This window comes from Corvus hawaiiensis, chromosome 2 (assembly GCF_020740725.1).
Source record: "Corvus hawaiiensis isolate bCorHaw1 chromosome 2, bCorHaw1.pri.cur, whole genome shotgun sequence".
NCBI classification, from domain to species: Eukaryota; Metazoa; Chordata; class Aves; order Passeriformes; family Corvidae; genus Corvus; species Corvus hawaiiensis.
Window position 1 is genome coordinate 118334728 of NC_063214.1, and position 27712 is coordinate 118362439.

The 27712-nt window shown below is 39.7% G+C and overlaps 1 protein-coding gene across 5 annotated transcripts in view; it reads right to left on the reverse strand.

Moving 5' to 3' along the window:
* Nucleotides 1-4042: 4042 nt before the first annotated feature.
* Nucleotides 4043-27712, reverse strand: part of PKNOX1 (PBX/knotted 1 homeobox 1) — a 41320-nt gene continuing 17650 nt past the window's right edge. For all 5 annotated transcript variants that reach the window (XM_048290312.1, XM_048290275.1, XM_048290294.1 and 2 more), the window contains 9 exons: nucleotides 25656-25783; nucleotides 24342-24513; nucleotides 16710-16880; nucleotides 15260-15359; nucleotides 14319-14416; nucleotides 12188-12316; nucleotides 11118-11194; nucleotides 9435-9607; nucleotides 4043-8507 (listed from right to left, as the gene is read on the reverse strand). In XM_048290312.1, coding sequence (XP_048146269.1) covers nucleotides 8296-8507; nucleotides 9435-9607; nucleotides 11118-11194; nucleotides 12188-12316; nucleotides 14319-14416; nucleotides 15260-15359; nucleotides 16710-16880; nucleotides 24342-24513; nucleotides 25656-25783 — 1260 coding nt within the window. In that variant the 3' untranslated portion in view covers nucleotides 4043-8295. The remainder of the gene's footprint in view (nucleotides 8508-9434; nucleotides 9608-11117; nucleotides 11195-12187; nucleotides 12317-14318; nucleotides 14417-15259; nucleotides 15360-16709; nucleotides 16881-24341; nucleotides 24514-25655; nucleotides 25784-27712) is intronic.

Consider the following 27712-nt stretch of genomic DNA (forward strand, 5'->3'; position numbering starts at 1 on the left):
TATGTGACAAAAGTGACACCCATTCATTTGGGAAAAATAATGTACAAATTGTTTTAAGGCCAAAGTGATTTCAACGGGACAAGAGGAAATGGCCTCAAGCTGTGCCAGGGGAGGTTCAGGGTGGACATCAGGAAGAATTTCTTCATGGAAAGGGTTGTCAAGTGTTGCAAGGGGCTGCCCAGGGAGGTGATGGACTCCCCATCCCTGGAGGTGTCCAAGAAATGACTTGGATGTGGCACTCAGTGCTCTGGGCTGAGGACAAGGTGGGGTTTAGTGAAACCTCCATGATGTTGGAAGTTTTTGCAACTGAATTGGTTCTGTGGTGCTGTTCTGTGATTTAGCTTCAACAGTGTGCATCTGCACTAAAGACAGCTGTTTTTTAATCATTCTGATACTGCATCCATAGCAGCATCCACAGCTCAGTTCTCTAAGGCTGTTGGGCTTTTTCCAGCAGCTGGCTTTGAATCCTGGAGTGATTTGCAGAATCATTATTCATGGCTACTCACAGTTCAGAAGTTCAAGAGACACAAAAAAAGTCCGGGGTATGTAATCAAAGATTAGTTGTTGCCAGTTTCCAAAGAAGGGAAGGGGGAAGGAAAAAAAAAAAGCCCGGGATAAGAATAAAAAACCAGTTGTTTGAAAGCAGAATGGAGGATCTTAGAGGAAAATTAATATTTCCGTAGCTGCTGAAAGTGTCCCTGTGTGTACAAGTGAGTCAGGAACATTATTTCCCCCCAGCATCTGAAAAGCTGGGAGAGCAGCACAGGCATTACCTAATAAATGCCAACCCAGTTCCTCAAAATCCCTGGAATTTTGCCATTCTGAGTTCCATTTGATGATGATGCTTAAAATTTTCAAGAGCTTTCAGGTCTTATCCAGCTACAGTACTGAGTTAAGAAACTTAATCAGAATCAGCCGTGCAATACACAATTTTGTGTATTAAAAAAACCCCAAAACAACAGAAATATTCTCTCTCCTTCCTGGCCTTAACTGGGATCCTGCCCATGGAATCATATATACTGCTAAGTATCTTAGAAAAATCAGTACCTGCACAGTAATTGAATTAGTAATTATTATAATTGCATATATCAGTAAGTCCCTTTGTCTTTTCTGTGTGCCAGCCCCTGCTGAGAGCAACGAGTCTGAATCTTAAAGACCAAATAGGGCCATGAACTGAGCTAGGCAGAAACGTGAGGAAACGTAATTTGATGAAAGTTAAGAAATTAAGGAAAGTATCCATAGTTTGTAGCTCATAGTGAGAGGTTGCAGGAGGGACACACACACCCCCCAAGATAAAAACGGCACAGAAGTCAATCACTGGTTTCTTCATCACAGAATCATTAAGGTTGGAAAAGTCCTCTGAGATTGAGTCCCAGCTGTGCCCGATGCCCACCCTGTCCCCAGCCCAGAGCACTGAGTGCCACCTCCAGCCCTTCCTGGGACACCTCCAGGGATGGGCACTCCAAACCTCCCTGGGCAGCCCCTGCCAAGGCCTGAGCTCCCTTTCCATGGGGAAATTCCTGCTGCTGTCCACCCTGAGCCTGCCCTAGCCCAGCCTGAGGCCGTTCCCTCTCCTCCTGTCCCTGTTCCCTGGCAGCAGAGCCCGACCCCCCCGGCTGCCCCCTCCTGTCAGGGACTTGTGCAGAGCCACAAGGTCCCCCCTGAGCCTCCTTTGCTCCAGCCTGAGCCCCTTTCCCAGCTCCCTCAGCCGCTCCTGGGGCTCCAGCCCCTTCCCAGCTCCCTTCCCTGCCCTGGACACGCTCCAGCCCCTCCAGGGCTCTCCTGCAGGAGCCAGAACTGGACACAGCTCTCAAGGTGTGGCCTCTCAGTGCCCAGCTCAGAGGGACAATCACTACCCAGTACGATCTGCATATTTCTTCATGACTACTAAAAACCTAACTTGAAAAATTCTTGGATCTTAGGAAAAAATTATCTAAATTAAGTTTTATTGCCACTGTCACATTTAGTATATGCATCAGTTTGTATTTAGGATTCAGGATCAACTTAACAAAAAATGTGCAAGGAATAATTTTCAGGAGTAGGTCCAAGGACCTCAGCTCCTGCCTTGTGCCAGTGGTGACACCAAAGTCCAGCAGAGAAGGTTTTCCCTGATTCCTTCACAAGGCCTGGATCACAGCTCAGTTGCATCAGGAAGGCAAACTAAGCTTCACCTGCAAAGGTCACATCGCTTTCAGATTTTAGGAGGGTATCTAAATGGTGATTTTTTCATTTTGTGTTTTAAATACATGACAGATGTAATCCCACATGCCTCACACACTCTGAACTTGCATGGATTTATATATGGATAAATAAGTAAATACCTAATATGTGTCCCAGCCTTATTGTTAGGGGTTTTTTTGCAGAATCCTCATTTCACACTGTGTGTATAGTTTATTTTTCCTTGTTTTAGCCTTGAGGATATTGCTCTGGATTTTACAAAGAGAGTCATTTAGGAATAGCCCTAAGTTGCAGACTAAAGGACTTTGTAAACTGGTGCTCCACAAAAGCAAACCAGCTCACCAGTTATTTACAACTCATCTTCTGATTCCTGTAATGGCTTCTTGAAGAGAGGATTTATGTCTCAGGGAAATTTGAAACCATCCAACTAAAAATATTCTATATGGGACCTAATTCAGGTGATATAATCATATAATCACAGAATGGTTTGGGTTGGAATGGACCTTAAAGATCATCCAATTCCAACATCCCCTGCCATGGGCAGGGACACCTTCCACCAGCCCAGGTTGCTCCAAGCCCCATCCAACCTGGCCTTGGACTCTTCCACAGATGGAGCATCCATAACCTCTCTGGTCACCCTGTGCCAGGGCCTCACCACTGTCACAGGGAAGAATTTTTTCTAATATCCAGTCTTACCCTACACTCTCTCAGTTTGAAGCCATTCCCAACAAGTTAACTTCCCAACAAGTTAAGCCATGGGATTTGCAGAGAGGAAGTGTTTTCAGTAAGTCACTACCATATATGCTTGGAACCATTACTGGAAGTTTGATGTCCATGCCATTTTAATTAATAATTTTGAAACAACAACAACAAAAACCCCCACCCAAAGTCACAAGCATTATGGACTATTTACCTGCTAATTTTTTCTTTCATCGAAGCTGCTCCTGCCTTACAAAAGTGTAATAAAAATCCCCACACTGGTAAGAACTAGTAAACATTTTTCTTCATTTGCATAAACAAGAAACCCCAAACAAATACAAAGGCCAAGGACTTTCCCTGGCCAAGAACTGGTTAAGTAGTTTAGTACTATGCTTAAGATTTCCTGAAAATGTATTTGTCTTTCAGCCAAACAATACTGTTAAAGCAATGCAAATGCTTTGCTTCCAAAATGTGCTTTTTCTGTTCACAGAGAGCAGCAGTGTAAAATTAAATCATCCATGAAGCATATTCTCATTTTTAATTTTATCCCTTGATAGATCAGTTGCTTCAAAATCCCTTAACAACCAAGGAAAGAAAAGTTACAGGGTTCACATTTTAAAGACTGTCGACTGTACAGACCCAGTGCTGCTAATCCATGGGCACATCGTGGGCCTCTTCCATCACGACCTGAAACACTGGGTTCTATTCACACCAACTGTGAATCTTCATGGGTGTCTACAAGGTTGGAAAGGCCTTTCCCTGCCTTCTCACACCATGCTTTTCTCTGGCAAAACCAACTGTGACCACTCAGCAGGTCCTGAAGAACTAAGTCACAGAAAAGGAATGGATTTTATATTTCCAGGTGACAGGAATGAACAAATCTCCTGATTTGGGCAATCACCGAAAAGCACATCAGTGCCAATTTCACTGCACTTTGCACTGGACCATCAGGTTACTGTAGGACTTGAAAATTAAACAACCCAGAAGGTCTTTGAAGGAGTTTAGCACGCCAAGGGCAGGGGAGGGAGGGAAGGAATCCACGCTGAGTTTGAGTCTGGCACAATGAACCTGCTTTTGGCCTCAGCTCCAGAGTGAAGAGTGAAGTGCGTCCAGCTGATGGTTGGATGGTTTGCACACCACAATTAAACGTGCATGTTCATGGATATGCTGTTTTCAGGAGGTGGTGAGAGTTTGAATTTATTATTAGGAAACCAAAACATTTCACTTAATTGTTTAACATGCGAGATTTTCATGAGGGAACGAAGGTTAGTTACATTTCCAACAGGATTTCAAAACTACATTTTGCCTATTCAACTCTAAGCCAAATGTGAGGCTAAAATGTTGAAGAGACTAATCAAAGGAACAGAAGTCAGAAAGACAATAACAATACAGTACCTAAAAATGGGTAATTCACACATTTTTGACATTTGTGTCTTGCATAGACAAATACTTATTCATTTTTTTTCTCCCAAGACGACTCAGCTTCAGAAAATAAAATGTTAAATCAACTTTAATTACAATTAAATGCATGTGTTCCAATTTTTCAAAACACCAGGGTGTTCTGGATTTTTGTTTGTTTAAGTGCAACTCTCATCCCTTGGAAAGGCTTTGTTTCATCCTGTGGGCTGCCAAGTTCCTAAAGTCAGGAAGGTGAACTGATTCTTCCAGAAACAATTCCATGTATTATTTCACAGATTTCACAGAACACTCTGAGTTGGAAGGGACCCACAAGGAGTCCAACTCTCCAGTGAATGGCCCACAAGGGGATCAAAGCTGTGCCCTCAGTGTCGCTGGCATTGTGCTCTGACCATCTGAGCCAATCTCAAGCCAGGAGCAGGGGTTTGAGCCACGTGTGCTCCTACTCCACTCGAATTTCCATACACCTAAAGCCACTTTGGAAGCACAGGAACTGGGAACTACAATTCCTCACTGTGGGTCTGCCTTCTGGCCAAATTTTGAACATCAAAAAAAAAATTTGTTGTACCCCAGGTCAACATGAAATCCTGCCCTGCCAAGCCCTTCATCCATAGCCAGGTTTCCACTGGAAGAAGACCCAGATATGCAGGCAAGGTAGAGCTGGAGGGCTCCCCAAAAGGTTCCTGACAGAGATCAGGTACCAGAAAAAGGTAAATGCAACCTGATATGGATCCATATGGAGCTACCCTGAGGTCAGCAGGACTCCTCTGTGACACAATATCCAGAAGTAGAAAAGTTTCTGCAGAGCCAGAGTTGATTCTGAGTATTTTCCAACATGATTTTTTCTTTGTAACAGTCATTCAGAAACTTATCTGGATTGTTTTGGAATTGATTTCCTGAATTGCAATGCTTCCAAAGTTTAAAAAAAAAAACAACAGAAAATTGCCTTGCCTGTTCCAGGAATATTGAAAAAATTGGACTGAGAACCCTGTTTTGGGTTAGATTGAAAAAAAAGAAATTAAAAGTTTCAATAATTGTATTTGCAGAAGAATCACATTGATTCAAAAAACAAATTAGTTCTATTGCATATGAATATTACTTTAATTGGGGGCAGGGAGGGAATAATACATGGACTTGAAGTTAGGTCCCCTATAAAGACTTTTTAACTCATGTAAACATGTACCTTTCCTGAATGGTGAAGCTTTGCTGAAAGCAGCAATCTTTCTTACACAAGAAAAAAAAAAAAATGAAGGACTCTACTTGTTTTTTCTTCTTTTAAATCATGAAAAGAACAAGCACTTCCCTGCAGTTCACACCCACTACAGATTTCTCACTAAATTGAAAGAAAAGGTTTGCATTTCATATGTTAAGCAATACTTTTATAATGGTGAAGGCTTTTCAGTATTAGGAATTCACATCCCTATATTTTTTTTTATGTTTCTAATCTGACAGTGAAGCTATTCCATATTCCCCTTTCGTAGTAAACTCTGTCAACTTCAGTCTCCAGGTATTGATAAAGTAGCTGAAGACAAGGTCACAAATGTTTTGAAAGAATAAAACTTCTGCTGCATGTGAGGTGGGGGGAATAATAATTTTTTAAAAAAAAGCTAACTAGAAAATGGCTTCTTTCTGAAAAATAAACTTTCAGAAGTTTGCAAACCCTGAGGCCTGGTTGTCCAATTGAGTTTCCAATAAAACCCCCAAACAAACCAACAAATACAACCTGCTACAGAATGGAAACTGTGGGGGTGATGAAGCACTCTGGGAGTTAAAAACAATTAAAAACAAAAATACAGAATCTGTATTTAAAAACAAAAATACTCAGAAACTCTGAGTTCCAGTAATCCAAGCTATCTTTTGTAGGGGCAGTAGGCTGAATGTTTCCAAAGGAGCAGGATTTGTACATGGCTTGTCTTTTGAAGTGTTTTGGGATCAAACTGGATTTGACAACAGTCTTTGAGAAAGTTATGCTATGTCAAAGCCTTCCTAATTAAACCTTTCATTATTCATTTCCTGTGCTGTTTAACAAACATGGCTCATTAGTGGCAAAGCAGAGAAGTCAGAAGAAAACAAATTCTTTAGAAATCACCAGTCTCATTACAGCACTTGAACTAAGGAAGATGCTCAGCCAGGTGTTTCAGCAGAAACACCTCTTGTGTTGAGTAAAAACCATTAAAAAAAAATATCTACCAGTCACTGAAACTCCTGTTATTCTCCATGTATGGATGGCAATGCCACTGACATTTCTTCCTGAAGTTTTTCTTCCTACCACCTCAACCTTGCCTTGGAAGACAATCTGCCACGACCAGCTTTACATTCCATCATCCTCCTGAAATCAAGGGGACCTAAGCACGTGCCTGAGTGTTCTGAGAAGCAGAAATTAAGTATTCAATTCAATATTTGCATCTGCCAAAGGGCTTTGTTCAAATACAGTGTCTAAAGAGTCTAAAAGCTACCACCTTTCTCCCTGTCATGTTAGAAACACACCCAGACTTGGTCTAAATCAGAGGGAAGTCCTGGCACTGTGACAAATGGACAGGGACAAACGAGGGTGTTGATCATACCATGAGGCTCTCGAGTCTCTTATTCGTACTCAACAACGGGAAATACAAAGTTCCAAAAGCAAGTGTTCATGGATAGACAATCACAGACTTCAAACTTTGGGAAAATAAAAGAAATGAACTGTTACCACAACAAAAAAAACACCCCCAAAACCAAACCAAAACCCAGCTGTTTTAATCACCAGCTCTTCGTTTTTTAAATGACACACAAGGATTTCCTACTCTAACAAAGCCTGCTGTATATTCTGGTAGTAAACTTCAGATCCGAAGAAATTTTATATAAATCCATGTTATATTTTTCTTTTTGTATTAGGGGAAGATATTTCAAATGGAATAAAATAGCAGAATTCATGACTGTATAGTAGGCAACTTTTCATTTTTTTAGAGTCAGTTGTACAAACTATAAATGGTTAAATTTCTCTAATAATTGGAAAAGTTGTGGGTATTTGAACTTACTTACCTGAATACTCATTTAGCAAATATTTTCAGATACAAGTCTAGATACAGAGTTATGCAATTTGAATATTAGTTTACACATAATATAAATCAATGTTTGACAATATCAAAATCCCATCAAACAGTGGGCCCTTCTTATGCTATTATCAAATATAGTATATCACTGTGGGATAGCTGAGAATCATAGAATGCTACTGTAGGCTTGTTTATTAAATTGGGTCAATTTTCAGACCTTCCAAATAGGAATACTAAACATTTATTTTTCCCCTCTGGAAATTCTTTTTTTTTTTTTTTTTTCCTCCTGCTTAATACAGTTGTCATCCCAATTTCTAGTGAATTTATAAAAATATTTTTTTTATCCAATAACCCCAGCAAGGTAAAAATAGGAGTTTTTATAGCAAATGATAAACAGGCTCACGGACTATGAGAGAAACTAAACTTATTTAAACTGCCATACATTCTCTACTGAATCACACATCAACAGTTTCTTTTTATGTGTGTTGCTGTCCACCTCAGACTAGCAGTTTTTAAGGTGCAGAAGCATCTTTCAAATATATGCATCTAACTCAATAATCAAGTTCCACACACTAGTGTCACATGCTTTAAATTTACATCACCTGCCCATCAAAAGCTGTGTTAAATAACAGCACTAATTGAAACTGCATAATTCATCAGAAACTGCAGCACTTCCAATTCAGAGAACAAAGGGGTGCTTACGTGGTTCTTTATATTACTAGATATAATTTTCTGAAATAAGGAAAGGAAAAGAAACAAACAAAAAAACCCCACATTTGAAAGAAGTTGCTGCACCTGCAAAAACACTCTTTAAGCTTACTATGAAATACAAAAAAGTGCACCCTTCTATATCTACATATAAAACATATTAGAAATAAAACTTGTGTAAAATGTTTGCTGTGCAAACTATAAAAAGTCAGTCAGTCAGTCCATTCTTTTTCCTAAGTGTTTTTCTCCACACTCTTGCTTCCTACTGCAGAGAATCGCTGTTATCCAAGACCAGCCCACTGATATTTGTTGTCGAGAGGTCTCCTCCGTCATCCTCACCGCTGTCCACAGACTCATCCTCGCTCTGGCCTGCCATCATCACCTGCTGCACAGCCAGGGTAGCACCATCGGATGACAAGGACTGCAGACTGTCTACATTCATGTTGACTGGAGCTGTGATGGTCACGACAGCACCTGCAGAAGCACAGTCACAGCACTTCAGCGCCTTCCTTGCCTTCTACTTATACGTAACAGAGCTTGTTTCTAATCAACAGGAAGGAAACTTAAGGAACTACATTAAAATAGAAGTTCTATAGGTTGTCAAATACTTAAATATCAGGAAATGCCAGAATTAGGTTGGTCAGGAATCTTAAACTTTGTGTTGTGAATCTTAAATCTGTGTTTACAGCAATTCCCCAATGAAGTCATCACAAGGCCATTTCTGCAAAGCATTCCAGCTTAATTCATTGCAGAAAAATTGGAGTTTTCATAGAGATTCAAGGTGACTTAAATGGATAAAGCTGTTGTCAGATCCAGCAGAGGCTGAGGGAGAAGTTGTTACAAATTGGAAAGAATAAAGCACCAGGCAGCAGGACAGAAAGGATGATCCTGAGATTAAAGCAGTTCTTTATCTTTCTTAAATTAAATCTTTTTGTTTGATCTGACGCTGAGGAAATAACTTCAGTCGAAGTCTTTGGAGGCTCTATGACATTTTTCTGCCTCTCATTGTTTGGTTTGAACCACGTGAGGCAGATGTGGAACTGCAGATGCTCAGCCATGAAGCTGAAGCTGCTCATCCAACAGGACACTCCTGACCTGTGCACACACACTCTGAAAGAATTTAGCTGTACATCACAGTTGTGCACCCTTTGTTCTGTCATTTCGTAACTTTTGAAACAAAAGCAACGGTTTCTCAACATAAATTCCAATACAATGTGCTTCCTTAAACCACAGAAAATTGTTACAGGAAAAGTGACACATTTCTGCTATGTTTCCCCAGATTAAAACCACATTTATACTGAAATATCCAGAAGTTCCCCTCCCCCCAGAGGCATCAAACCCTCCATTTCCCTGTCAGAGAGGAATTAACTTTATTATCCATGTTTAGGCAGCTCTCCTCACCGTCTGACATCGTGAGCTCGTTCGATTGCTGCTGAGCAACTCCTGAGGCAATGGAGTCAGGCCAGAACCTCTGGACTGGTCGGTTCTGGGCTGTTTTCTTCTTTGTTTTTGGAGTTTCAGAACAACTGGAATCCAGCATTGGCTGAAGAATTCGCCTTCTAGCATTGATAAACCTAAATACAATTGAGGGCAAGGTAAACTTAGGACCTTGGGTGCAAATTCCCTCTATCACACACTCACAAAGTATGCAGCAGGGAAAAAAGCCCTAGGAATATAAAATCTATCAGCTGGGGTTCACATTCTTTTTAAAGTGTAGAACCACTCCTAGAACACCAGCATCCTTTGATTTTGGTAAACTAGCTAAGAAAGCACTTCTGTCATTTTGCAGCTAACAGCATTTTTTTCCCCCACCTCAGAAGGAAAAATTCTCCAGACAGCACAACAGCTGTACACTTCAGGGTCTCATTAAAAACTAAGCACCAGAAACCTTGCTGACAGCCCATCTCAGAAAGCTGATACTCCTCTCATTAGGGTTCACCTAAAATCTAGCCCCTGCCCAACCTGGCTTGTTTGGTCTGGTTTCATTTACCCCCTTAAGCTTCTGTATTACTTATTTTACAGGCTCCTTGGCTTTCCAAGGGCTGGCTCCTGATCCAGGAGACAACAGCAAACACATTTTTTCAGATCTGTCCTGATTCCTTTCAGTTCTCTGATTTTCACTTGCTTACTTCAGAGTGCTAATTGCTGCCCTTCCCCTTTCTGCTGGTGAAAATACTTAAACTGAATCAACTTCAACACAGTGAGCTGTGGCAAGGAGCTGGGTCTGAGGATATCACCCCTAAATCTCACAAAACATATCCAGGACCCACCTTTACCTGCAATGGGAGGAAATCAGGTGCAGCTGGTAGGTTCCTAAGCTGAAAAGACAGCAGTCAGAGCACAGAGCTACATGACCACATGTCACACAGGCATAGCCACCCTGTTCCACTTTTGGAACCAGTGTTCTGTCACTATCTTGACTATTTCCCCCCTGGACCCCTCCACAGCCTCACACCCAGAGTCATCTTTGAAATCTGAGGCAGATCCCTGCGGGACTTTGCTGCAGCAATTTTAGGAACCGATGCCACAAGGTGAATAGGACACATGTCAGCACCTTCCCTCCTCTCTTCTGCAGGGCAGGTGTCTTATCTTACACCTCCAGGGAAGATAGGACATGACAAAACATGCTGAACCATGAACTGGTGTAGTTGAGGAACTGCCTCTCCATTCAGACATCACTGCTCAGGAAGGCATCCTTTGATACAAGAGCAGAATCTGTTAACAGTAACTTCTTAAACACCTGCAGCCATCAGGCCACTAAATGCCTTTTTACTTCAATTTCTTTACTTGCAGAAGAGACATGAGAGTACTTCCATCTCTCTCAGCACTAGAACAGAACACAATTCCTTAATGCTGCAATGTTTTCTGGAATCCTTATATAATTTAAATGGCATGAGTATTATTGTACCTTATAAAAATAAAATGCTTGTGTGCCAGGGCATAACTCTTGAATTTCTATACATATTTTGCAACATATGTAGAATATGTAAGTTCAACTCCAGATGTCCAAGTTCTATTCCTCACTATTTCTAAGCTAAGCACGTGGAGACAAGGACAGATATTAAGTAAGGGCTTTGCTCTTACCAATTGTTAACCTGGAGTAGTGTCAGATTTGTTTGTGCTGCAATCTGCTTCTTCTCATCCTCTGTTGGATACGGATGCTAAAGAGGCCAAAAAAGCAAACAAAAAAGGCATAAGCTTGTTTTTCACCTCCTCATCAAAAATCAGAACTGCTTTATTACATCTGATTAAAGATGGTGGATTAAGGCCATCTGACTCATTAAAACACAAACCTTAGAAACCCCACAAACTTTTATAGACAAAAATAATTTAACAAAGAGTGCTTTGCTACACAAAAACTGATTCTATCCTCGAGAGAGTCTATGGCACCATGTGTAATTCAGAAGGAAAAGCTTCTCATGGCTGACAGTCTTTATTAAAGAGCGTGATCCCTGGGCAGCACAGCATGTGAGCAGCTCTGATTAGTTCTGCTGGCCAGGGCAGTGTCATATGAGAGAACTGAGGAGCACTCTGGAGTTAAATAAAGCTGCTCTGAACTGAGCAGATGAGCATGGGAAGTAACACAAGAAGTGCACACGCAATTTCCCTGGATCAGTTCTCTGCTGCAAAACAGTTGTAAAAGGCAAAATAGCAATCAACTAAACATTGTAATAGCTTGAGACCCATTTATCCTTTCAAAGTATTCCTGCAAAGGAAAGACAGCTGAAAGCACAAGCAGATAGTGACATGCTTGGTACACATCAGAAGGATTGGAAAGGAGATAAAGACAGAAAATTTGAAATTTTCCTCTGTCAAAAATACTGCTAAAACATCACAAAATACAGGTGGAATTTCTTTTCCTTGCGCCATGAACCAGGGTGCAGAGAGCGTTAAGTTCCCAACACAGTGAAATGAAGAAAGGCTCCTTGTAACTGTATTTATTGAGACCATGAAGTACAAACATAACATATTTATTAAAATATTAATAAGAGTCAGCTAGCATTAGACTGTGGAACTACTCCAAATGACTCCAGGGAAAACTGAACTGAGATTCCATAACTGACAACAGAATAACTTCACCTTGTTTATGAAGCAAAATCATAAGAGACCACATGAAAGAGCTACATAAAAAACTGACCATGCTCAGTCCTTACCCCTATGTGCTGAAAGAGCCAAGATCTCATCACATTTGTAGCGTGCTTGGGAAGAACTCCTCTCTTATTTTTGGATGAGCCATCATCTTGATGCAAGATGCCTAGATCTTGGTTTAATTGCAACTGGAGCTGCACATGTAATTTGAGAAGAATTAAGGCAGTTAACATAGTAATGGCAGTTCTGTATCAATGAATGAACAACTCATTTATAGAAGGAACAAAGAGAAATTAGGCTCGAATATCTTGAATATACTCACTGTGTGCAAACACAAACAACTATGGAAGCTGTAAAATATTACTGATTTAAGACTTAAATGGAGGACAAAGTAAAATTAATTATTATGCTGGAGTTGCAAACAAACATGCTAAAGGTCCTGCTAAATAAATGCATTAAATTCTCAAAGAGCATTAAGATCTATATAGTAGAACCTATAATTCACTTCACAAAACTCATACTACTTCCTAAATACTCAGATTTCTTTCTCTTTGTTTTTCACTTCCTATGGATTCATCAAATCATTTGCACATTGGTTATCTGAACATTTGGGAATACATTCTTAAATGCTTATATTGAAATAGAAAGAAACATAATATAAATTGCATGTAAGATTCTATTTAAGACAATTGCAACTGAAATAATTTTAAATCAGGTTTTCCAGACAAACTGAAGCAATTTCTTAAGCCAATCAATATGTAGGAAATGAGTTTTAAACAAGGTTTAGGCTATCAAATTACTACAAATATATATTTGGAGCACATTTTAATTTCCAAATTAATGTCTTACATTCTAAATAAACTGCTTGCCTATGGAGGCTTTATAATGAACTTTCAATAGCTTTTCCACAGTATTTTTCCCTACCTCCACAGCATTCTAAAACACTGAAAAAGAAGATATTGAAGAAGAATCTTCTGCAGGTGACCTTTGCATAGGTGGGTTTCGAGACTCCTACTAACATCAAGAGTAGTCACAGATGTACACAGAAGGTCAAGTCCTTTTTTTATTTATAGGCTAGAGGCATTATTTTCCTCTATTTTTTTTTTTCATAAAAGCTAAAAATCCCCATTTTTTTCAAAATCCCTTCAGTCCAGGAGAGTAATTTCACATATTTCTTTCTGAAAGGTGTGTGAGGACATAGCTGTCTGTATTCCAGGGGAGAACATGGGTGAGTACAGATATGCTCCTGCCAATTAAAAGAACACTCTGTGCACACTTTTTTGGTTGGAAGGACAGAATAAGGAAAAAGAGAAGCCAGTGAGTCAGTGATTACCAACAGATTTTATGCTGTGGAGATGGGAGCTCCTCATTCGCATTTTTAATGAAATCCAGATTCCAGGAAGATTTGATTTACCACTTCCAGAGAAAGCTAGCAAGGTTTTCTGTACCAGAAGATGGTCTAGTTTTCATGTTTCTTTAGTTGTTTCTTTGATCTCTTCAGATCCAACTCTTTAGAGCCTCCCTCAAAAGAGTGCTGGTCCTTATATTTTAGGGTATAAGGAACAAAAATTAAAGATCTCCCAAAGTCTTAACTGAGTATTTTGGAAGTTTTATAGAAAAATGTTTCTCAAAATAGATAAACTCTGAAATACATACAGTTTCACAGTACTAGTGGTTGCCTTTGTGATAAAAACCCAAATTTCTCACAACAGCAGTGTGGCACCTTAATGCAATACATTAAATCTATCTATAGATTCTATCTAAATAAATTAAATCTATCTATATAAACATAGTTCAATGATTAGAAGAGTTTTACATTGAAAAAGTGTTCATTTAATTCAGAGGGTTTTTTGGTTTGTGTTGGTGGGGGGATTTTGTTTGTTGGGTTTTTTTGTTTGTTGGGTTTAGGGAGGAGATTTTTTTTAATTTTAGTTTGGGTTTTTTTTTCATTCCATGTCCCTACACTCTTCTGGCACCAGTAAAGGAAGACAATTAACAGGTAGGAACTCTGATGACCTGTTGCGGCAAGGGGGACCTTGTGACATATTATACAGCCTGTAACTCCCACAGCAGTGGCCTCACTAATTTACCGTTAATTACTCGTTCTGCCAGTGTGTCAAACTTAAACCAAAACTCTAAAAGCACTGAGATGTATTTCCACCCAGAACACCATTCTGTGGAGCCCATGAAACAAACCTGCGAGTTCTGGATCCGAATAGTCCCAGGTGACAGTGCCTGTGTCACCACTTGTCCTTGTGGAGTGACCACAGTGACTGGCTGATACACTGTCCCCCCTTGAAGCAAAACAGAAACACAGATTATGGGGAAGAAAAAGCCCTTCAAGTATTATTCTCTTTAAACACACCAGCATCCGAGACTTTTGATATTATGTCAATTATTCTCTTCTAGTCAGCATGCAAGATGTGCTCTTTGCTACACTACAATTTTCTTCCATCCACAAAAAACTGTATGAAATTTGATTTTATTTCCCTGTATTTTAGGCATTCCAAATCTATTTTGAAAGGAAAATGCCATGATTATCAGGCTATAAAGCAGTTCATCACGTTGTTTTAACTGAGTTAGGTCTTCAGCCAACAAGGGTCACAACACCAAAATCACACCTATGTGTGGCCAGTGCTTAGGGCAGGCAGCTGGGTTTGATTTAAAACCTTGCTGAGAAGTAAGATAAAACATTTCAGCTCAAATGTCATTTCCATATAACAAGGACAGCAAGGATGTCACAGACTTGCAGGTGTGGTTCCAAACTCCAGGGAGCATGAGGCAGCCAACAAGTGCAATGGTTTAGGCAATGCATGTTTTTGTCAAATAGAATTACTCTTTTTAAAGGGGAAAAAAAAAAAAAGGAAAACACCACAGTCTGTGGAATGTCTTTTAACAAATGCAGTGTTGCACAGAAAGATCTCTTAATATTACATATGTAACTGCCACTCCCATAGGCATACTTGCTATACACATGAATTAAATAAACATTCATAAACCAGTAAAGCACTTGACTGTATTACAACAACTTTTCAGGTATTAAAACACATTTATAAAAGTATTTGTGTAGTTTTTGTAACAACTATAAAAGAAACCCAGATGAAGAGCAAGGTGCCAGTTGTTTTTGCGTGTCATACCTGCTACTGTTGCCATAGTTACATTTCCCTGCTGCAATGCTGATGCTGGCACCATGATCCCTTGGGGACTGAGTGTGCCTGCAATGGCACTTGGAATTTGCTAGAAAAATAAAACAATTAGTTGCTTACATTTTTAAAACTTTTCTTTTAAATGTAAGGAGATCAAGTATGCTTGTGTATTTTTATAATTTGTATTATGTATTTTTGGCTCTAAAATACATTTGGAGTTTACCTTCAAAGAGAAAGATACCTCATTATCTACATTAACTTCCTCATTATCAGTAACCATTACCTTTGAAAACCCTCACAAGAAGCAACTGTTAGAAAAGATGCAAAACTATCTTGAGAAATTTTAGTTCTAGGTCTATAAAGAATAAGAGAAACAGTTTCCAAAGGCAAGAGGGAAAAAGGACAAATGAAATGACCCTTGATGCTCTTATTACAAGCATCAAAGCTTTAGAATTTTAGTTATTACCTTAATTCCTTCAATTTCAACATAATGCATTAAATATTCAATGTTTTATTCTGCTCAAGATAGCTCTTACTCAACTCTGAACATTTAACTCTTACATATTTCCTTAGTATGTATGAATAATCTGTTTTCATTGCAAATGCAAAATAGGTCCCTCTTTTCTCTACAGAAAACTGTAAGAGATATACAGAAAAACCCTTTTAAAAGCTGTTTTTGCCTGATTTTAGAATCTCCTTTCCACACTTCCAGACACCAAAACCTAAATAAGGAGTCCAGAAAGTGAAGTTTAAAAGTCATTGGGGCTTTTTTTAATACGGAGCATCAGACACATGAGTAATTCAGAGAAGGGCCATGCCCTAAGACTCGGGATCCAGGGGGTACTGGGGTGGCAGGGCTCATTCTGACAGCAAAAACCATTAACTGCTGATAATTAACTGTGGTCCATTTAATACAGAAAATGCAATATTGTAAATTTAATCCGTCAGACTTTGTCTATTTATTCCAGAATATAGGTTGTGTATAAAATGTATCAGTCATCTCAATAGTTTAATGAAGGAGGCAGACTAAGGAGGCCTTAACAAGGAAAATTTTTCTTCTTTGTTTATTCTGTTTCCTAACCTCCTTCCAACAAAATAGCAAATCCAGGCTGTTCTGAATATCTCCTCTTGCTGAACTGAGAGAAAATCATGAAAGGAAGACAGACAATAAAAAAATGACTCTGTGCTCTGGCACATTTCAACAAATTTGTCCATCAGGCAGTGGCACACAGGTGTGCACAAAAAGAACCCCCAGAAAACTAAGAAACAACAAAAAAAAAAACCCAAACAAAAACCCAACTCTTTGTATTATTAGTAACTGATTTGAGAAAATACAGGAAACTGCAGAACCTCTGTTTGCAAACTGGCAGCAATACAAGTGTAGCTATAGGTTCCTAAGGAAATCTAAGCAAAAATCCACTGAACAGTACTTGAAACACACCTGAGATTGCACAGGTGAATAAGGACTTCCAGGCTCTCCACTTAGTAGAGTTTCACTGTTCATTTTTGTCTTCAGGCAGGCAATGTAACGACTACAGAAATCCTTGCAGAGTTCATTAACCTTTTCTAGCTCGAGCAGATGGATACGTAGAACTTGGATTGCTTTAACCATCTGAGGGAGAGAAAAAAAATTAGAACCAAAAAAACTGTTCGTTAAAAAAGAAATATTTAGTGTGAGATTTAAGCAAACACTACTTTCCAGTAACATCCAGATCACCCAATTAAAGCAGAGGTACTAATTGCTAGGTCCTGGAATGTGAAAGGAACACAAGTAAACTGCCACACAGGGAAAACAAAACAGGCAACAAAGTGATCTTTGTCACATGTGACACATCAGGAAGACAGAGCAGTTCAGGTGTCACAGGGCACAGGATGAGCCTGGACGTTCATGTGGTCTTTAACCCCCTCGTACAACTCTGGGTCACAGACCACACAAGACTGGAAGTGATGGAAAGCAATCCCATCCACACAAATTATCTGGAAAGCAGGGATGGGACAGGCTTGGCCAGCAGCAGTTCTCTTGAGATCTATAAATCAGAACTACCAGGTTCAGCTGCATGTTACACCCTGACACAAGGAAACCAGAAAAGTACAGATGAGTTTGACATACAGTGAGAAAGAAGACTCTCCTGTGATTAAGCATAAATTTGTCACACAGATTGTTAGGGAGGATGAAAGCTTTTATTTTTCCATAAAATTAGAATTAAGAGGTCCCAAATTTAGTCACACTGTTCACCAAAGCTTAAAGTAATCAAACAGTTCTTCAGTGCTACAGCTTTTAAGTTCCTCTGTGATTGTATGTGAAAGATGAACAACTCTCAGGTAAAATCTTGTAAGAACTTCCAGGTGAGGAGACTGATTCTGAAATACAAAACATTAAATACAAAGCACTAAACCAAATTTAAAACCCCCCCATGTTTAAATGGAAATCCAAGTACAGGAGATATGTGTGTGAGGAGAATACTTGCCATGCTTCGTGTGAGAAAAACACTGTAAGCCCGGATAACCAATGGCATTACATACTGCATAAAAATAGCTTAGATGATTGTAAGGGTCATGGCAGAACATCAGAAGCTAAAACCAAATCCAGATGGTCTAAAAGCAGTAGGAAATCCAGGACATTCAAATATGTACACAACACACCAGCAAAGTAATTATTTTTTATACAACATGCCACCCCCAACATTTCTGTGCTGTGCTGGATCTCTGAGATAAATATCCTTCAGTTTTATGAAACTGAACAATTGTCATTTTGAAGCATAGTGCAGAGCTTGACTTTACAATTATTTGGAAAAACCTGTCCTATACAAGGGGTTATTTACCTGGGCAGACCATTGAACCCAGTGAACAGAAATGATACCTTCCAAACTAAGCTACCCATTACTTCCAATTCAAGAAGCCAACTGGGAGCTGAAGATGCCTTTGCTGAAGTCACCCAAAGGAGATCAAGGCAGGAAAACTTTTGGGCGTGGTCCCCTCTCCACCACAACACTTTATCTTTCACTGAGACACATCTTTTCCTTGTTTTTTCAGCAGAAGATACTCCAGTTCTAGGACACCCACTCAGTGTAGACTATTGTGTGTTAAAACAAACAAGATGAAAAAAAATTAAGAAATTAAGTGATTAAAAAGAAAAAAAAAAAAGGAAATTGTGCTTCTTCTCAGGGCCAGAAAGGAAAAAAACTCCCATACATCTTTCAAAAAAGAGCTGCAGAAAAACCTGAGCTGTAGATTTGAGGGAGTTGATCCAAATGAATATCTGGTAACTCTTTTGACCTATGACACTGAAAGCCTTTGAAACACTAATAGCAATGACCCAGCACTGAGACACAAACCAGAGATCTAACCCAGCCCAGGTTGCTGTTTAAACAGTGCTTAAGCACCTTTAAACACAGCAAAGTTAAAGCATGCAAATTTAAATAAATTTTAACATTAAACAAAGCTCATCTGTGTTTCAAGAAATTCTGTCTCTGTTTCAGAGACAAAAGAGCTTGAAATAGAAAATTCTTCATGTGTGACAATCAACAAATTGCACATAATATTAGTGAATGCTTTAAACATTCAGTTAAAACTGAGGTAACAAAATATGCTTTTGGACACATAATATTTGACCAGGCTAGAGATTAGTTTATTTTTGCTTAGTCAAAAGAGTTGGGGTTTCTTAAACATTAGCCATATATGTATTATTTATTTATCAGCATGTACTTGGAGGAAAAATGGAAGTCCTTTCTTCAGCTTAGACTCAGTTTAAAATTGATGGTTGGTACTTGAGATGAAAATTGAATTAAAGTCAAAATTAACCACAAACCCAGAGTCAGTAACACTACCCAGGTTTCTGCAGAGCTCCTCTCCATCACACTACTCCTGCAGGAAGCTGTGCTACTGCGGTTAGGAGGAAAGCAAAACTTTGTAAATATGCCATGCCTGTCACCAGGACTTATTGACTCATTTACAGCTACATTAACCGTGGCCATATGGCTGCTGCTCTCTTGCAGCATGGGTGAACCGAACTTAATGTTAGCAGAAGTTCACTTTTTCCTTAAAACTACAAAAATCAAGAACTCCTGATAAAATCACCCATGCTGGACAAAAGTGAGACAAAGAAATGTTTTCAGACAGGCCACAGCAGCAGTAATATTTCATTATTCAGTGCTGCTGCATAGAATATGCCACGGAATAATGTATTTTTATAACCAAATTGATTTAGTCTTTTCAGCTGTCTAAATACACCTGGAGTATAATTTCAGAGAAATGCACAAAGATGAAGTAACCGTGAGATTTGTGTATATTCACAGAATCCTAGAATGGTTTGGGTTGGACAGGACCTTAAAGATCATCCTGTTCCAACCCCTGCCATGGGCAAGGACACCTTCCACTAGTGTTGCAATTGTTTTAAGTAAAGATAATGGTAAACTACTGAGCAGAGAAAGAAAAGTTACTGAAAAACTTCCAGTTCTTGCTATCCAGAGCCTATTCATATATAAGTATGTCTCCAAATTTAAGAAATGGTATCTTTAACCCTAAATATGCTTCAGATTGTGGCTGTGTCCTGCCTTCAGTGCCTCAAGCCCGTGGTGCAAAGGCACAGACACAGCGTGCACTGCCTTGGTCATGATCCCCAGCTCACCTTTGCTGATGTGAAACACAGAGTCACAGTTTTTTATGGATTTCAGACCACACAGCAACTACATATGTGGGCAACATACACGAAAGAATCTCCATATACTGACACATAATCTTCTCATGCAAACAACTCTTTCCATTTTCAAAAAGCCCAATTAAAAGATGTACATTCACAGCTCACCTACCTCCCTGACCCAAATCCTCCTGGGACAACTTAGATTTTCAGGGGAAGAACACAAACTCTGTGTTTGTGCTTCTTTTGCTTTCGTTTGTTTTGCTTTGATAACCTCTCTCCTCTATTTTGAGTCCCCAGCTATGAGACATAGATAGAAAAGGTATAGCTAGACGTTTATGGGACAGTTCTGCAAATTAAACAGCAAAAGCACTATTCAGAAAGGCTTGTTCAGTCAATATTCAAATGACATCAGCTGACTCCACCACTACAATTCTTCCTGACACAACTAAAAATTCAATAGAATTGAGAAGAGGGTACTGAACCAAAAATCCTTACCCCAAATGAAACAAAAAACTCGGGGGTCTTCAAAAAAGGCAGTTTCCTGTTCAACTACAGAAGGCAGAGTATATTTAACAGTCCTTTTTTTGTATTGTGTCTAGACTTGACAAAGCCATAATGTGGGGAAATTTAAAAAATCCACGCATATGTGGGAAAAGTTTACTCTGAACAGAAGCAACACCAGAAGCAGGAACCACCCTGAGGCAATGTGGTATTTCTGCAGCGTCTGGGTTAGCAGTGAGCAACAAAAAAGTGTAAAGCAATGAATGTCTTAAAACATAAAATAATCTGTGAAAGGTCTAAAAAAACTCTCTGCAAGCACTCATGCTGAACAACTTCTCAGACATGGAGGAATCTGTGTATGTCCTATGCACAAAAGGAGACTAATGGAGAACAAAGAGCAGCTGGTGCCTTTTCAATCCAGGATCTGTTTTATCTGTGAAAATGAGGCAGAGATAGCAAAGGGTAAGGGGCAAAGGGTGTGAAGCTCCGACAGATGACACTCCATGTCATGTGGATACAGCTGAGCACACTTCCAGAAAGCATGTGCACTTCAGAACCTCTGGCAGCAATACAGACCACCAAAATCTGGTTATTGACAGCAAACACATGTCTTCTGACACTGATGCTTGATGTAAGGATTAAGGGGAATGTAAAGAACATTCCAAGACGGTATGGAGGAAGTTAGATCTCTAGGAAAGCACATTTCCAATGTAGTAAGAACATGAGCACAACCTTCAGCTTCCACTTCCTTCCCACAGGATTTGAAAACGGGAGCTCTGCAGCACAGAATCACAGGGTCATCCCAGAGCACATGGCACAGGATTGCACCCAGCCTTGGGAAAGACACTGCAGAAGTAAAAGGCCTGGTAACAACTCTCCTGGATTGACCACGACCCTTTGCCCTGCTGCTTCAAGATCACCAACTGATGCTTTTGGAGAGCTTAACTGGGAAGAACAGAACCTCTAGAACAGAATCCCTCCATGCAGATAGTAACAAGGGTTTGAAACCTGGCTTACAAGCCAGGCTTAGCAATATCCTTAAAGTTAAGTTTCAGGTGGATGCTACCTGCATTTCCCAGTGCTGAAATCCTTTTTAATACTAATGCAGGAAGCCACCAATTAATTCAGAATGGGAATTATAATACCAAAGTAACGAGATAATCTAGACCATAGCTTAGTAAGAGCTATACAAATTGGAGCAAGCATCCACTGCTCTTAATGAACTTCCTTTCTGGTCAAACTGATCTAATGCCTGTGACACCCAGATTAACATTCTATGGTTCTCTGGATGAACTCCAAACTCCTCTTGTGGAGTATTCAAGATGTTTCAAGTGAGTGAGTGCACAATGTGGAACATTGCCAGGACTGTAAGTGACTCTACAATCACTATCTATGACCCTTCATAATTTCTGTTATCTAGTTAATTAGCCCACAGGCAGCATGGAATTACATTCTGCTGTTTTGGAGCTGTCAGTTGAAGCTCTGTCACAGAAATTGCAGTCTGGTTGAGTTCTACTTCCCAAAGAGGTAAAAGGAAAAAAAATGAAGCAGCTGACCAATTTCCTTAGTGTAGCAGGCCTGTGACTCTCAGATAGGACTTGAATTTGGCTCTTTGGAAAGTTGTGATGCTCAATTCATCTCAGTTTAGCTCTGGCTCCAAGTTGATCCTACTGAGCGAGCATTTACACCTTATTTGTTTGACTCTGCTCCACCCTCTAGCCCAGTCTAATTATCAGTTTTAACAGCTTCTCCTTTCAGATGAACGGCTGAATTAACATTGGAGTTAAAAAGGGAAGGACAGCAAGAGCAGAAGATGTAACAAAGCTGCACAATAGTGTTTCTCTCTACTAAAGAGAGACTTTTTATCGCTATAAAAAAAAATGTATGTGACAGAAGGCAGAAAAAATTGCCCATCTACAGTCTCCCCTGAGGCAAGCACCAGTATTTCAAGCAGAAAAAGAGACTGAAAGCCATGCTAGCCACTTCACAACCTGACAGAAACTTGTGCTCCCTGCCCCAGACAAAACGAAGAGCCTGTAGGAACTCAGCTGTTCAGAGCTCCCAGCCTCCAGGACAGGCAGAGGACACGCTGCACTCAGGTTTCACTTGGTATCCAGTAGCAGAAAGTCACAGCTAACAATACGGCCACAGGACAGGAGTTCAATGCCAAAGACTTTTGATTTTGCAACGTGGTTCCACTTTAAGCTGCTACTGACCTCAGCAGCCATGGAATCCAGGACATAAACAAATACCTCCTCACCCACCTCAAGCAAAACCAGCCAGGTTTGTGCAGCCCATCGGCAAAGGGAAAGGCCACATAAACCAAGAGACTTTGTCACTAAAACCACAAACAGGTCAACGACAGGAAGGACTATCTGAACACACCAAGCCCAACTACAACCAAAGCAAGCTGGATCTGAGAGAATGTTTATGCATGACCAAAAGCAAGGGAACAGGCCAAGGCAAGCAGGATCTTTGGGAAACCAATCTTTGGAGGCTCACGGAAACCACAGAATAGCTGAGGTTGGAAGGGGGACCTCTGGAGATTGTTTCATCCAACCCTCCTGCTCAGAGCAAGGTCAGCTAGGGCAGGTTCCTCAGGGCCATGTCCAGCTGAGTTTGACTGTGTCCAAGGATGGAGATTCCACAACTCTCTGGGCAGTATTCAGTCACCCTCACAGTAAAAAGCTTTAATGGAACTTCCTGTGTATCAATTTATGCCCATTTCCTATTGCCCTTTTACTGGGCACCACTGGGAAGAGTCAGTCTGTCTTTTTATTCCCCTGTTAGTACTTGGCATTTCCCTTTGCTGAATTCCAGGAGATTCCCATTCTTCTGCTTCTCCAAAAGCAACGAAGTACCTCTGAACAGTGGCAGAGCCACTTGTGGGTCAGCTCCTCCTCCCAGTTCTACAACACCTGCAAACTTGCTGAGGGTTCATTCTGCCCCATCACCCCAGTCACTAATGGAGATGTTAAACAGCTCTGCTTCCACAACCAGTCCCTGGAGAACAGCACTTCTGAGTAGCCCTCAACTGGACTTCATGCTGCTGACCAGAATCCCTTGAGCCCAGGGGTTCACCCAGTTTTCAGTCCATCTCACTGCTCATTTATCCTGTCCATGTCTTACCAGTCTGTCTATGAGAACATTGTAAGAGACATCCAAAGTCAAGATAAAGCACAACCACTGCTCTTTCCTCACCCACTGAGCCACAGCTACTACATTCCAACTACTAGATTTCAGCTGTGCTTCTGAAAGGAAACTGTGATTAGAGAGAGACAGGAAAACAGTGTTTTTGTGTTGAATTCAGAGAGTTACAAATTAAGAAAATAACCTGAGGCTTAGCAAGTCAGCAGACCTGCTTCATGCAGAACAGAACTAACTCTCATTTTTGAGTAAAATATTGAAGGCAAGTATATTCGAAATGGGGATATCAAAGGAAGGACTTTCAAAAAGCCTAAAAGAGTCAATGACATGAAAGAAAAAAATTGTATATGTTAAAGACTTTCTAAGCTCATCTTATAACAACTCTCACCTTAACTAAGTGAACCATGATTTAAATAAAATTGGAAAAAAATTTACATCAATTACATGTTTTCGATAAATATGTTAAACACCCAACACTCTAAAATCAATTTGCAGAGTCAATCTGGCTATGGAAAGGATTTGTTTCTTTTTGTCTCCAATACATTCATGTCAGCCAGCTGAGAATAGGAAACAACTGTGAAGAGCCTGGTGTAAATTTACAGATAAAAGGGAAAAGGGCGTCAGAAGAAATTGAAAAAAATATTTTTAAACATTAATATAAGGAAGAATCTCTCACAGGCAGAAAAATATGAGGAGAAACTATGAGAACCAGTTGAGATCAGAAATTAGGAAGAAGCTGCAAATGTGATGATTGTTTCAGAAATGAAACAAACAGCTAATACTTACCAAATTATCCGTTTCTGGATCTTCACAGAAAAAAGGTTTTCCTTCTTTCTCCTGCTTCCTTACAAAGTTTTCGATATCTACATCAAAGCTGGCAGAAGTTGTGCCTTCTGAGCCTTGTGTAGATTGTTCACATTTTTCAAATAATAGTGCTAACAAGGGAAATAGTGGGTGCCTAGAAAAAAAAAGTTTAAATACATGAATAAGTATTTTCACTTATGTGAAAATTAAGACATCTAGCTCAGAAAAGCTCACAGTTACTCATGGGTGTGACAAGTTCTGGAAGAGACTGCATATAACACCACTGGCTAGAGCAAAATAAGATAGGAGTTTATTTTCATTTTGATTTACCACACTCCAGAGGCAAATACAGCAGTAAAATACATATATATTTAATTAAAGAGAACAATCAAAAGCAAAAAAGCTCTGACTGTTTAATTCACTGTAATTGAGTGGCATTGAGATAGATTAATACAGTGCACTAGAAACGAGATTTAGGACTTACAAACAGGATGAATGCAGATTTAAATGAAGCCTGCTAAAATTCATTTATTCTTTAATGTAAGCCATACTTATACATCATGAAATAACTTTAAAAAATTGAGGAGAGTATTCAGGCTGAGCTCAGAAGGCTCCTGTGAAATCATGCTCTGAGGAGAAGATGATGTAGTTAGCACAAGTCTGTAAATGAATGGATACATCCTCCTGCCTCAGGTTGGGAATTTTTGGTGTTTTGTTTGGCTTCTTCCCTTTTTTTTCCCCCTTTAACCTGAAAACCAGTAATAATTCTGTCTTTATAAAGTAGTTAAAGTGAAAGAACACCCAACCCCATCAAACCAGAGCAAACTGCTTAGCACAGCACTTAACACTGAAAAGTCTCAAATTAGTGTGTTCATACATCAATATTTAATCCATTTTGAGCTAATTACTGGGGAATAGATTGTTATCCCTAAAGAAAAAAGGAGTAAAGATTGACCTAATTACAATAAAAGTAAAAACTTGTATTAAAGATAAAAGCTACAATATGACAAATAGTGACCACAGTTTAAAGTCTAAGTAGCTTGCTAAATTTTGCAGCCACCCTTGGAATACCATTTAAAACTCTGCTGAAATTGAAGAATCCCACCACCTCAGGAGGTTTTTCCTTGGCTGATGACTGACAGTGAAGACTTTTTGATCTCCTCCTTTCCCTACAAACTACAGAGACAGCCAAGAGATTACCTGATTTTAAGCTACTTATTATTTCTTTATTAAAAAAAATAAATCCTCTACCCTATCCTTTACCCTTCAAAACACAGAACATGAGTCCATCACTACCTGTAAATGGCCTGCTTGTCTGCATCCATTGGAGTCTGAGATTCTACAGGGGCAGGACTCACCCCTTCGGCATCAGTTTCAGAGCAGTTGGGATCTTGTTCAGTTTTTAACTCTGTTACCACTTGCATCTGTAGAAAAAAGGGTAAGTTCTAAGTAAATCTGTAGCCCTGACGTAAAATAAGGGTACTGTGTTCTAAGGGAAGAGCAGTGCAAAGGGCTCCTAAATTGCCAGAAGGTTGGTGTGACTTGGCAGTGACTCAAGAAGTTGTAGCAGTAACAAAACCCATCTTTTAATCCCTGACACTTTTTGATGGATAAAGGTCACTTGAAGTTTTAGCATTTGGCTTTAAAATGGGAATGACAGATATTAGCAAATTGTTAAAGCATTTTGTTTCTGCAGTGGCTGTTTTTGGAACAGCCTATAGTACACTGCTCCAAGAAGTTTATGGGAATGTCTGCATAAAAATCCTTTAGGATGAAATCAATGTAAAGAAATTTATCCTCTTAAGTTTTCTTTCTTATTTCTTACTGTGCCTTGTATCAGGATACTGAGGAAAAGGATCTTCTTGGGTTTTCCGCCCATTAAAATGCACATTTTCTTAAAAAGATCTGAAATATTCTGTGTCCCTCAAGTCCTTCAATTATAGAAGCATAATCTCCCATGACCTTTAGCACTCCATTTTACATACTGTAATGACCAAGTATTTTAGGACTATCAAACTACATGAAAACAGCAGTAACTCCTTCTACACATCCATTTACTACACATTTATACCATGGAAAAGCGACACAGAGCCACAGCTTCACCTGACCACCTCCTAAATTGCATTAGGAGGCTGGGTATACCTTTGGGGTGCTTTGAAGGTGCTGAAAGTGGTTTTTCCATCACCTCCAGCTAAACACCTTTTGGACTAAAGGTCTTACAGGAACCCGAACTGTGAAAGTCACAGTTTCCACCCCTCAGCCTAAACTCTGGTTTTCTCCCGTTTGAGCATCTGCACAAAGACATGAAACCACTGCAATCTTTTCTCTTACTTCTCTTTTATCTCAAGTAGAGGACAGATGCTGTTCTAGGTATCTCCAGGCAGCCAGAACTGACAGCTGCAGAGAGGAGGGCCTCCTGAAACTATTAGAGAACCTGACTTTAACAGAATTTAATTTATTTGCACACAACAGGAACAGAAAATTTTTTACTATTCTGAACACAATCTGGAAGAACCAAAAGGTTTGTGCTGTATTACCTGTTGGGGCCAAGCAACCTCCTAGCAAAGTCAGAAACTGAGAAAATCCAGCATCTCTCACCCAACAGAGCAGCCTGCCTTGCAAAGAGCTCCCTCAGCAAGCAAAAATGATTTTCAAGCCAGAATGCTTGCAAAAAAAAGAAGATGCAACTAATGGACTCATTTCTTGGCTAATGACAGGAAGGAGGAGCAAATTAGGGGATGACTCAGACAAGTGATTATAAATGTTGGCCATACATCTGCAGAGTTCTGTTAGGGTTCTATCTCCCTAGGAGGAGGAAAAAGCTCACTTAAAACTTCAAGTTTTTTTCTGTGGGCCATTTCCAAACTAGAAAAACAGCAGGCACCCAAATTACCTGTCTACCTTGGACACTTAGAGCTTGAAATATGCAACAAACAGGAAGAAAAAGCTCTCTCCCAGTCTGTTATTTAGAAAAATACATATTTGACTTTCACTGCCACAGGATGGTATGTATTTGCTGGGGGAATAAAGTCAAATATGTAAGGTAGGTAAGAGGAGAGAGAGAAATCACAATTGCAAGAAAAGAAAGAAACAATACAACTAAAAATCAAAAATCTGACTGCGTTCAGATTAACATTTTATAAGAGATGTGGAAGGCTGCTGGTTTTCTTCTGACTGTTCCCTGTTGTTGCCATCTGCTGACAGAAGTACTTGTATTTATTGCTCAGGGCTGACACAGAGTAACAGAAAAATGGGTCTTCAGAGTACAGGTCACCTCATGACTTGTCTCCAGTTAACAGCATTTTAATTTGGCAATTTAAAGTGTACAAATGCACAGCCTGTTGTACAAAAAA